The 11,872-nt window shown below is 41.8% G+C and overlaps 2 protein-coding genes across 3 annotated transcripts; one reads left to right on the forward strand and one right to left on the reverse strand.

Annotated features, from left to right (window-relative positions):
• The first annotated feature begins 419 nt into the window (after nt 1–419).
• Nucleotides 420–6,019, forward strand: GEMIN2 (gem nuclear organelle associated protein 2). The gene is made up of 10 exons (XM_015865080.1): nt 420–673; nt 917–1,001; nt 1,783–1,872; nt 3,035–3,094; nt 3,254–3,364; nt 3,797–3,841; nt 4,343–4,411; nt 4,846–4,956; nt 5,173–5,231; nt 5,565–6,019. Exons 1-10 carry the CDS (start codon nt 435–437, stop codon nt 5,602–5,604), a joined length of 909 nt encoding a protein of 302 aa, XP_015720566.1. The 5' UTR covers nt 420–434; the 3' UTR covers nt 5,605–6,019.
• Nucleotides 5,121–11,057, reverse strand: TRAPPC6B (trafficking protein particle complex 6B). 2 transcript variants are annotated; one of them, XM_015865082.2, is made up of 7 exons: nt 10,850–11,021; nt 10,696–10,763; nt 9,694–9,811; nt 9,335–9,418; nt 8,818–8,911; nt 8,359–8,407; nt 5,121–7,697 (listed from the first exon to the last, which is right to left on the reverse strand). In XM_015865082.2, exons 1-6 carry the CDS (start codon nt 10,928–10,930, stop codon nt 8,376–8,378), a joined length of 477 nt encoding a protein of 158 aa, XP_015720568.1. In that variant the 5' UTR covers nt 10,931–11,021; the 3' UTR covers nt 5,121–7,697; nt 8,359–8,375. The 2 variants fall into 2 exon arrangements, with proteins under 2 accessions (XP_015720568.1, XP_015720567.1); XM_015865081.2 differs by lacking the exon at nt 5,121–7,697 and having other exon boundaries at nt 8,231–8,407; nt 10,850–11,057.
• Between the last annotated feature and the right edge of the window lie 815 nt (nt 11,058–11,872).

The raw sequence follows: 11,872 nt of genomic DNA on the forward strand, positions 1-11,872 counted from the left end.
ACAATACACAGGAGTTTAATAAGGGACAATTTACACTATTTCAGTAAGTACAGCATTGTCCCTCTGTGTTTTACCTGAGAAGTAACCCACCTCAGTGCTACTGCTGCTTTGATTTGGGATAAACCCATCCAGAAACAAAATGAAACCTCAGCCAAACGCTTCCAGGACTACACCTGGATTTACAGCAGTGACCTTTTAGGCAATTAATTTGCACTGTAGGTCTCTAGACGTGACAAGGAAGGGATAAGAATTATTACTGCCCTTCCACGGGCGGAATAGACAGTATGGGTGAGTTGTGAAGAGCTACTTGCGAAAGCTAAGGTAGGTAATGACGCGGGGCCTAAATGTGGTTATCAGAGGTGCCGTCCAGCTCAGTAACGGGGTTATCGCTGTGGCCGGTTCCCCGGCAGGACGGCACAGTGCACAGCCCCGCAATGGCCGTAACGCCCGGGCACGGCGGCGGCGCTCCGCCTGCGCGAGGAACGTCTCTCGCGAGAGCAGCCGGGCCGGCGGCCGGCGGGGAGAGGCGGGTCGGCCGTGTCGGCGGGGCGATGGAGGCGGCCGTGGAGGAGCTGATGCCGCGGCTGCTGCCCGTGGAGGACTGCGACCTGCCCGACGACTTCGACCCCAGCGTGCCGCCCCGCACGCCGCAGGAGTACCTGAGGCGCGTCCAGTGAGTGGAGGGACGGGGGTTGGCGGCGGGCCGGTCGGGCCTCACTTCAAGGCAGTTTAGGAGCATGCAAACATAAGTGCAGTTGTTTATAAAGAGTTAATTCTGAAGTCAGACCTTCTGTAACAATTGCCCGTGGAGTCAGTTGGTTTTTGCATAAGTGAAGATTTCTGCAGGTGCCGTATATCAGAGGCATTCGTCCTATAACTGCCCATTGCAATACAGTGGTTTGGTTTTATTTTGTAGGATCGAAGCAGCGCGATGCCCAGATGTGGTCGTGGCACAAATAGACCCCAAGAAACTGAGAAAGAAGCAGACAGTAAATATTGCAGTAAGTTTGGGCTGCTCTATTCCTTTTGCTATAAGAAACAAGCAGCAGGAAAGATAGGGAGGTCATAAGCATAACTGAAACAGCAGCTTTGCTGGATCTTAAAGCTCCTAATGAAATAAATAAAACTTTAGGGTTCGAAGAAATACCTGTTGAGTTTCTGGGCAATAAGGAGTCTTTGTAGCTGATCAGTGTAAATCAGCCATAGCCCTACTAACTGACACACAGCAGACTTCTTTTTGCCTGAAGGAATCAAATGCTGAGCCAAATTCTACAAGTCTATCTTAAAGCATGTGTGAGCTTTAGAAGAAAGCAATATCTGTATCTAGATTCAAAGACCCTGAAGATCATATATAGATGTATGTAAGGCAGTAAGAGCAGTAAGTACAGCTAACGTAAGATGAAATGTTAGCACCATTTCTTCACTTGTTGATGGAATTTCTTATTGGGATTTCCCCTCTGTTAATAAAAAGGAGCACTCTCCTTTTTATTCACAGGGAAGTTAAAGCAGAATAGGTGCTAAAAACATGACCTTAAATGATTCTTCAACAGCACATTCTGTGTGTTTAATTTTCCTTCTTTGCATACATGCACCATCAAGCAGGATGAATTTTGTCCAGACTAACTGTTAAATCAGTTGTCAGGAAATTGCCTTTCTTAAAGCGAGTACTTGTATTTTTATCTGCTGGCAGTCTGTCGTTGTTGTTTACTACTTCTCTTGTTCTTTAAGGATTATTTTTATAAAGCTTTTTATACATTATAATTATTGCCAGTGTTTTCTTAGATTTCTGGCTGTCAGCCTGCTCCGGAAGGATACTCTCCAACACTCAAGTGGCAGCAGCAGCAAGTGGCCAATTTCTCATCTGTTCGTCAGGTAGAAAATTCTGTGTGTGATGGAGACTGGAGGGATGCTTTAAACTTGCACATCTGTGCTTTAGGGGGGACAACCTTCTATCTTTCCTGCCATAAAGCCATGACATTTTGATCAGATGTTGCTAGTCAACTGCTTTAATTTCTTAATAAAAATAGAAAAATAAAATGTGAATATACTGTGAGGCTTTTAAACTTCTGATGAAACTCATTCCTGAGAGTCAACTCTTTGAAAAGGTAGATAATGGCAGGACAAGGGGAAATGGTTTTAAGTTAGAGGGAAGATTTAGGTTGGATGTGAGGGGGAAGTTCTTTACTATAAGAGTGGTGAGTGCTAGAACAGGCTGCCCAGAGTGGTTGTGGATGCCCCATCCCTGGAGGTGTTCAAGGCCAGGCTGGATGGGGCCCTGGGCAGCCTGGTCTATTATTAAATGTGGAGGTTGGTGGCACTGCCCGTGGCAGGGAGATTCATGACATTTTGATCAGATTCATGATTGGAGATTCATGATCCTTGAGGTCCCTTCCAACCCAGGCCATTCTGTGGTCCTGTTAAAGCAAAAATATCTGGCAGTATTTACACTGAATGATACATAGCACTCCATGAAGGACAGAAATCACTGTGATGTTACACAGTGACACTAAAATCAACAGTGTTCTACGTTGTTCTGTAGAACTATAGAACAAGTAGATTCCAACCTCACCATGAGCTTCATATATGTAAAACACTGTCCATTTAGAGTCCTATGGGCACTAGTGGGAGCCATTATGTTCAGAAATACCGATCTGCTAAAATGGATTTGCAGTGCGGAGGTAGTGTTAGCACAGACTTTCCTACCACATTTGTATCTTGCTTTGACAGAAAAGAATTGAAGAACTGAGCAGTCTCTCTCTATACACTGTTCAAACAGGGTGTATATGAAGATTTTAAGACTAGTAAAACTTACTACTTAAAACGTCATGCAGTAGACTTTACAATTCCTTTGACTTTAATATTATTTCCAAAAACCCAGTATAAGAAACAGTTATATTTATACTAAGAGGCTTGATGAATATGTGCTCAGTAATGCCTTTACTGATTTCAAAACATACTTTTTTAAGTGAAGATAAGATTATGGCTAGGATCCAATAACTGTAAAGTTAAAACTGATTTGGCTTTAATTATTCAGAGCCTGAACAAGCACAGAAATCACTGGCGGTCACAGGATTTGGACAGCAATGTTAACATGGTAAGTAGAATTCTTAACAGTTCTGTTTTTTCTAGTCATTACATTTGTGGTTAATTTTGTTTTACAGTGTAATTCAACAACTGGTATTATCATGTCTGTTCTTTGGTGTCTTCAAGATAGCTATATTTCACTGGTTTCAATTATTTTTGTTTAATTTAGCCCAAATTAGAGGATGAAGAAGGTTGGAAGAAGTTCTGCCTGGGTGAAAGAGTATATTCAGAAATAGATGCAGAATCTGACCATGAAAATCTAGGAATTGATTACATAAAGGTGAGTATAAGAGGACTCATTTTCAACTGTTATTTTCACAAATAACTACCAGAAACAACGCTACTGTTTATTATCACGTTGTGCTAAATATAAAGCAAGCTGGCTGATGAGCCCAGTAAGACCCATTTCTCTTCCCTTTTAAGTTGAAATTGAGTGAAGCAGAGAACAAATCTATTAGTTCAGTCAAAAAGTTCGGGGAGTTCCCTCATCTGTTCCCAGCTAAAACACGCTAATTCGCTGCCAGCTGAAGTTTTATCCATAGTCTGGTTTAGTGTTTTGTAAAGTTGCTCCCTGTTTTTGTACATGCTATTCTGTAACAGAATTCAAAATAATTACCAATTACAAATACTAACATTAAATGTTAGTAAGTTCTAACTTAGAAAAAAAAGGTGTTTGTGATGTTTCTGCATTTTCCAACTTGACTTTTTTCAGGTGGGCTTTCCTCCTCTGCTAAGCATTGTAAGCAGAATGAATCAGGTAAGCCTACATCTTAAGCCTTCCTCTTAGAACAGCATAGTGATATTGCAAAAGTCAGTACTTCCTGTGTTCCAGCAGTTGCATAAATCTCAGCTATTTTTCTGTGCTAAGGTGATAGTTTATTTCAGCTGCTATTCAGTGTACACTTACAAGGAAAAAATATTATCTCACCTTTAACTACAGTTATACCAGCAAACATTTACTGTAACTAGATGTAAGTGTATTTTCTCATAATTTCTTTATAGAAATCTCTAATGTTTGAGTGCATCTTTTAGGGGCTTACAGTGTTTAAGTTAAGTTAAATTTAAGTTAAAGTTACATATAATCTCACCCTGAACTGAACGCCATATAGAATTACAGCCAAGTAGAAACATATAATGTTTCTGTATTTAAAGACAAAAATCACATTTGCTCTTTACATAATATAATCCTTTGGGCAGAAGGACAGCAAAACAAAACTCTGTAGATATCGCATTGTGTCTTTATATTTCTCTTTCGAAGGCCACAGTAACCAGTGTCTTAGAATACCTGATAAGCTGGTTTGGAGAGAAAAAATTTACTCCGGAACTGGTAATTCTTAATTTTGTTCTAACTACTTGCATGTGAGCACATGAAACAAGGGATACATTATACTCTCTTCTCTGTGAAATTACTGTAGTTTCCAAATAGTTTTCTAGATCCGTGCACTGTATTCAGTTGTTCTCAAAACTCACCTGACTAGATACTACATTGAACATACGCAGAACTTTCTGAAAGGGTAATTACAAAACAACAGATACAGATCTTTCAGGTACTGCTAAAACTCCTCTGTTTCATTTGTTCCCCACAATAACTTAATCTGCAAGGTCGAAAGAGAGGTGGGGAGAAAAGAGGTTCCCATCATGTTATGATGTGGAAAACCAGTAACCAAAAATCATAAAACCGTGACATCAGGTTAAGTTGTCAGTGTGTAAAACTTCAAGGAAATGCCCATAATTAAAAACTCACTATTTAAATCCACACAGGGTAGATGGTTTTATGCGCTGTTGGCGTGCCTTGAAAAACCTTTGCTACCTGAAGCTCACTCCCTCATTCGACAGCTGGCAAGGCGATGCTCAGAAGTGAGAGTACTAGAGGTAAGATTTAATTTAATGTTCTGCAAAGGACTGTTTTAACTTCACTAATTATCAAGAAAGTGATTTTTCAGCTCTTAAATTCTTGGCATGTTATTTTTCACATTTGAAGTCTGCTAGAAAATGAGAGGAAGACTACAACATATAACATGGCAGGTAACATTTCCCTAGTGGATGTGGTTAACAGAGGAACTGTTCTGGTATTTATTTCTCTTTCAGGAAAACAAGAACGAAGAGCAAGTGTCAGCTCTGAACCTGTTAATCTGCCTAGTTAGCAGGTAATGCAGACTACAGATATAAAATAGCAGAGCATGTCCAGAATAAGCGTGATTATCCTTGTGCTAACATAGATTCCTTTAAAGTGAAAGTCAGTCCAAGCAGTCTGGATATATGTAGCAGACATACTTAGTTACAAGGACTCCAGACAAACTTAAGACTAAAACAGAGGAGACACACTAGTTTTCTTTGGTGATCTCCCTCAATCGTGAAGCTATAAATATGATAGAAATACTAAATTAAAGCCTGGAAAGCAGATAGTTTAACAACTCAGATCAAAGTAAGGAGTGTGTTGCATTAGAGTCTTCTTACTGTATTCCATTTCTCTCCCCTAGGTACTTTGATCAACGTGATTTAGCTGATGAGCCCTCCTAGACTTTTTTGAGAAAACCATTTTGTGTTGCCATAGTACAACCAGCATACAGGTCTGAAGCATGCAGTGTCTTCCTGTGAAGTACAATACAACTTCTTCAGAGCACCCTCAACATAGTAATATATTTGGAACAGCTGTGAATAACGTAAGCTGATCTTTAGCATGAGGGTACTACTCTTCAGTATCCTCATCATAAAATGGTCCATGAATCATCTCTCGTTATCCCTCAAACAACTGTTGTAGTGTAGTAGATTGTTCATTATAAATTTTTACCATCTGAGTAATCCTGTGGATGCTGCCATTAGGTAAAGACTTCTAAGTTTAAGCAGATGTCACAGACGACTGTTCGTTACCTAACACACAACCCTTGAGGTCTTTTTTTAATAAAACTGAAACATACCTTAAAGTGTTCTTAAACATTGTGGCTATTCTCAGTCTTCATAGTACTTAACAACTGCCTTCAGAACTTCAGAAGCCTACACAACTGGGATCCAATGTGTTTTTTTCAGGATATAGTTCCTGAACTTAAATACTACTAATGAAGTACAACTATAGCCAGTGAATTACTGATACAATTATGTTACAAAAACATAAAGGGAGGTAGTACATAGATTTCCTGAGTAATAGTTTGCTGCTTTACAGTGGAAAGTAGCAGAAGCCAGGGGAAAAGGCACAGCTGTACTCAGTACTCTTCAACAGAAGCATCTATTAAACACAATGGACAAACTTATTTTCTGTATGGAATCTTGACAAATACATTAGCTCACCTACTTGACTTAACATATTGAACAGGGAGTGCTTTGCCAAGAATATTGGTGTCTGCTTCATACATACATGATTCTGTTGGGTCCTAATTATCTTCAACAATTGAAAATCCAATTTAAAGGAACTCTCATTTCTGCTGGTAACAGCAGACTGATAGACAGCATTGAATTCCACACTGTACAAGAAACAGATGTCAGTCCCTCACTATTTAACAAAGACAGTTCATTAAGCACAAGTTACTGGTTAAGCCTTTACTGTAACTTGGGATTATTAGTGCTTTTTTACATGGAACAGTAATCTTAGCTGTCAAGTGAAAATGAAAGTAACTACTACAGTTTTAATTCTAGAGAAGCAAATTACAAAATGGCCTGCCAAGGTCTGTGGGCCTAATGGGTGTCACTGAAGCATCCATCTATTAGGCACAGTGCAAGTCCATGCCTTTAATAACAGTATTTTAAAACAGCATGAGTTGGCAACTGAAGAACCCATAAAATGCACTCAGGAAGAATAGCAGTTAGCTAATTCTCTAACCTTACAGTTTCAGAGAAGCCTGAATTGTACGGGTGGACAAACACAACCTCCCTGTAAACCACTAGTGTAAGTGCTCAGTGTTTTCAGTCACAAAGCTCATCCCCACAGAGTACCAACTGCCACGGTTACTTTTATCTCTACTAGGTCTCTAAACAGCACAGTGGCATTCTGCTGGTGCTTTAGATCTTTCCTAGATCTGTCTAATTATCCAGTTACAACTTATCTGAGCCAGCATTCACAGTACCTGAAAAGATCTGAATTTGCTCACATCTTAATTACAGTAAGCCCCTGGTTATCATGTCTGTAACCTCCAGCTTCCCAGCACAGATTGATAGGCTACGAAAGGCAACTATCTAGAGAAGGCTTGATCCATTACAAGCTTCAGAACTTCCTTAAGAGCTTACAGAACAAGTTCCAGTGTTCCTGCTCAACCACACAATTGGATAACATACACAGAAGATGGTTAAAGCAGACAAAAACGTTGTTCTAATGCATTATTCTTTATATCTAGCCTGTTATTTGCAGGTCTCAAAGCATAAATGGAATCACTATCACAGGACATTCTCACATTTCTGAAAGCATAAGGCCTGACTGCCAACAGAAAAGTCTTACAGTAGAATTTGCTTTAAACAAGGTGTTTTCATGCTTACCCACAGCAAGATACATATTGTTACACAAAACTTGTAACAAGAAGTATCAAGCAAACCTCAGTCTCCTCTAGGATCTTGGTGATGACTTTATAGCTTCTTGCTGGCTTAATCATCTTCCTGCACACACTCATTACAGAAGTGAGTTGTAGCTAACAATTAAAAAAAAAAAAAAAAGAACATTAATACTGAATTTATGCACAATAAACTAAAGCAAATTGCCTTTGTTGGATGTAGATGTTCTTAGCTGTACAATTCTTCTGATGCCAAAAAAAAACAACAAACCAACCAAAACCAGGCATTAATTTTAGAAGCATAGGATATACCTTTATTTTTGTAGAAATAAGTTATCTTTATTTGCTCATATCATTTCTATATTCCACTGGATGCTGTTAATTGAGTGTTGATTTATGCAGTGATTGTTCCCTCAGGATAATAGACAGTTGCTGCCACACAGTAAGGAGTGATTACAGAAAGGCAGCAGTTTGGCATTTCTTAGGAGACACAAAACACATTTGTTTCTTATACCAACTGAGTCTTCAATGTGACTTTACTCTGTTCTTAAAATCTACTGTTTGATTTAGTACTACAAAGCTTTTGTTGGTAACTTTTGAGAAGAGAGTTTTCACCATGATGGACATTAATATGTTGGTACAGAATTAATTTCATACTGAGATACGAGAACAGTGTTATTTTAACAAACATTTATTATATACTTTGGAATTGTGCTGCGCGGTGCTATAATTTACACGCTACATACAAAGCTGAACCAAGATACCAAAACCACAGACAAAGGATTTTGAAGGTGGATACCCAGATTTGAACGTGCTCTACATTTTCTGTATCATCACCTGGAATTTACCTGCAAAGAGAATGCAAAGTCAGATCAAAGCATGAACTTTAGATTTATTATTCCAAGTAGCTACTTCCTTTTCATGGCTTTGTTAAAACATTACTAAGGAACATTTCAATATTCTAGCTCCATCTTAATCAGCTTGTGTAGTTAGAATGGACTTCACTTACTACCTTTCTTACTGACTTCTAGAAATAAAAGACCACAATAAGATTGATTTTATCTTCAATTACTGCAGTAGAGTTCTGCATGTATGCCCTTTTCCATCTGATGCCTCCAAATGGAAATGTAAGTTTGTAATGTAGCTTTTCACTTTAATGTCACAGAGGTTCACTGTCATTATTTTTTAACAGTAAAGTGAAGTTGGTATCTAAAGTTATCAAATGAACTAATAACAGAGTGCTATGAGAAGTACTTACATGCAGGCATTGATGAAACTTCAGCCGTTACAATACTCCTTATTCCCAAATTCGATAGGCCCCCTCTGATTAGTCCACAGGTAAATGCTAAATACTAAACATAAAGTTACATTTTAAAGGAGTTTCAGGGGTGAAGCTTGTTGGAAAATATTGAAGAACTGATGACTTATCACTTTGACAGTATAAAGCTATGGAGGTTTTGTTATTGTTCAGCAGTGTACTGTGACAGTGGCAGAAGTTTCTTCCTGAATGGCACACAGAATACAAACATCAGCTCAATGATTTTCCATTTGCATTCAGTAGAGCTCCCACCATCAACCAGTAACTCAAACGTAACGTTTCAATATCACTACGACTGTTTGTTGAAACACTGATCAAATAACTGCTCTCAAACAATGTGCATGTCTGGAAAACAGCTTCGCTTTTGGTGGGTTTGTGTCCATTCAACTACAAAATGTCGTTTTTATTAATGGACCAAGGTGATTCAAATCGAACTCATAGATCCCAAGAAAAGTACCTTTGGTGCGTGTTCTAAATACTGCTTTCCTGCAGACATTTGTGTCAAGAGACGAAATTTGTTGTCTTGTAGAACATAAATACCCTGTTGAAAGAAAGAAAAATAAAAGGTTTTAATCGAGTCTGTAATGAGATGTAAGCAGAATTTTACCAATCAGCATCACCACCAAGCAAACTGGAAAGTTTCTCAGCTGTTTTGTAGGGCGATGTTCAGCAGAGCGCAACTAAAAACTACGAGCACTCTGTGTTTCTTCCCAGCTAAATTAATCCTAGAGCAAGACAAACAGAAAATCCACCAATAACACAAGACAGTGTTACTGGTTTTGTAGCTTAAGTCCTAATCTGGAGCGTTATTAGTACCTGGTGATTAGTCCTTAGGTTGTCTATTTGTTTTTTGAATACGGTCGTCCAAAAATCTTTGCAAATGAACTTCATAATATCTAATTCATCCTTGAACCTGGCTGTATCTTTTGTAAACCTAAAAGGCGAGGGAGAAATATGTCAGTAACGAGTGTATGTGTAACAACTTGACTGATTAAGCAGAAAAATACAAAATAATACCAAAAAAAAAAAAAGGGTTGTACAACATTACTTTTGAGAACATTACAGAGATGAATGTTCCAGCTACTGTGCTAGCATCAGTCAGCTTTCACCATGTATTATAACTTAAGAGTAACATAGTTTTATCTTGCAGATATGCAATGCTATAAATGAGTTTGAACTATGCAGTCATTAAAGACAGCTATAGTACAGAAAGATATCTTAACATAAAGCTCTCACATAGAGTGCTGGTTGGAAGGGCTCCTTCAAATATTGAAAATATCAGAAGAAAAGAATGAAGCCAAACACATTAATGCACAGGAACAAACACACAAAGCTTGTCTTCTAAGAAGTGCCTTCCTTCTGCAGTTCTCCCCCTGTATTCTCCCTGATGGTCTTTGCATCGCTTTGATCAATTCTTTTCTCAGGTAACAGCGATGTAGGATGAGGGGTAATGGCCTTAAGCTATGCTGGGGAGGTTCGGGCTGGATATTAGGTAAAACAAGTAATATACAAAGTGGTAGTGCATTGGGATGGGCTGTCCAGGGAGGCGGGGGAGTCACCATCCCTGGAGGTGTTCAAGAACCGTGTTGGTGTGACACTGAGGGGCATGGTTAGGGAGCTCACGGATAGACTGGTCGGCCTTAGGGGTCTTTTCCAACTTTAATGACTCTGTGATCCTATGAAAACATGACATCGGGAGCTCAGGATTCTCCTCACAGCCTGAGACTGAGCAGCGAGGCACCAGGACGCAGAGGGCCCACGGGTCAGAGGGGCCCTCAGGACAGGGAAATCGTGCCAATTACAGAACTACACACCCACCTCTCGATCAGTCCCTGCCCGACGCGGAATCCCATGCTCTCCAGTTTGGTGGTGCAGCGGCCGTTCTCCTGCAAGACACAAGGGCGGCCGCCGCCTCAGCCTCGGGGCCGGCCGCCGCCTGACGGCCTCTGGGGCGGGCAGCGGCCCCACTCACCCCTTCGCCTTGCTCGGCGGCGCGGTACAGCCCCGCCACCATCTCGTTGTGCAGCAGCAGGAACAGCGCCTCGTCCGCCATGGCCGCTCCCCTACGGGCGGCCCCCGCCCGCCGTCACGGCAACGGCCCGCAGCCAACGGGAGCCGCTGCGCTGCGCTGCACCGCCCCTTCCGGGAGCGGGAGGGCTCGGGGCCGGGACTGGGAGAGGCGGAGTGATTCTGGGGCGGGTATGAGAGCGGGGAGAGCGCTGATGTGCGGTGTGTTTGTTTTACATCGCCTTCAAAGCGGCACTTTATGTTCAACCCCCATTTTCTGCCTCTGTAAGATGGCAACCGGTGTGTGCCCCGGTGGCGCAGTGGTTAAAGACGCCGCCTTGCAACACTGGGGCCCGGGGTTCGAATCCCCCCTGTGGCGCAAGTGATAGAAGTGCCGCTCTGCTACACAGAGGCTCGAATCCCGGGGGTTGGACTCGATGATCTCTAAGGTCCCTTCCAACCCGCACGAGACTGTGAGACTATGAGAAACCGGCGGGGTGCAGCCTGAGCGGCCGCAGCCAAAACGGCACCGTGTGCAGTGAGAACGGCGGGCAGCGGAGGGCGAACACAGCACAGTACAGTACAGTACAGTACAGCGCAGCGCAGCGCCCCGCGTGCTGCCCCGTTACACGGGATCACGTTACGCCGCGCGGGAGCGTACAACGCGGCTGCCCGCTGTAACGCCCCTCCTGATTGGTCCGTCAGGCACAGAGGCTGTGGTAGCTCGAAGGTGATTGGCTCCCACCGCAGCAAAGCGACGAAGTAACTTCTCGTTAGCCACGAGAGACGTCGCTCTGGCCCTCCCGCTTTGTGATTCGCAGAGCTGGCAGGCAGCGGCTCTCGGTGATTGGCTAAGAAAGATGTCAGTCTGTCTCTGAGCTTTGTGATTGGTGGCCGAGTGCAGAGATTCTTCCCACGGGGGCGTACCCTCTCTCTTGCAGCTCGCCTATTGGCTGTCGGCGTTACCCGCCGCGGGGCTATTGGCTGC

Source organism: Coturnix japonica, chromosome 5 (assembly GCF_001577835.2).
Source record: "Coturnix japonica isolate 7356 chromosome 5, Coturnix japonica 2.1, whole genome shotgun sequence".
In the NCBI taxonomy this organism is placed as follows: Eukaryota; Metazoa; Chordata; class Aves; order Galliformes; family Phasianidae; genus Coturnix; species Coturnix japonica.

Excerpts from the sequence above, each read along its gene's own strand:
- TRAPPC6B (XM_015865082.2), bottom strand. The coding sequence starts at position 10,930 with ATGGCGGACGAGGCGCTGTTCCTGCTGCTGCACAACGAGATGGTGGCG. Across the intron at positions 9,812-10,695 it reads GGGCAGGGACTGATCGAGAG|GTTTACAAAAGATACAGCCA; the intron begins GTGGGTGTGTAG and ends CTCGCCTTTTAG. Across the intron at positions 8,912-9,334 it reads ATTTAGAACACGCACCAAAG|TATTTAGCATTTACCTGTGG; the intron begins GTACTTTTCTTG and ends CTTTATGTTTAG.
- GEMIN2 (XM_015865080.1), top strand. The coding sequence starts at position 435 with ATGGCCGTAACGCCCGGGCACGGCGGCGGCGCTCCGCCTGCGCGAGGA. Across the intron at positions 674-916 it reads GAGTACCTGAGGCGCGTCCA|GATCGAAGCAGCGCGATGCC; the intron begins GTGAGTGGAGGG and ends TTTATTTTGTAG. Across the intron at positions 3,095-3,253 it reads TGGACAGCAATGTTAACATG|CCCAAATTAGAGGATGAAGA; the intron begins GTAAGTAGAATT and ends TGTTTAATTTAG.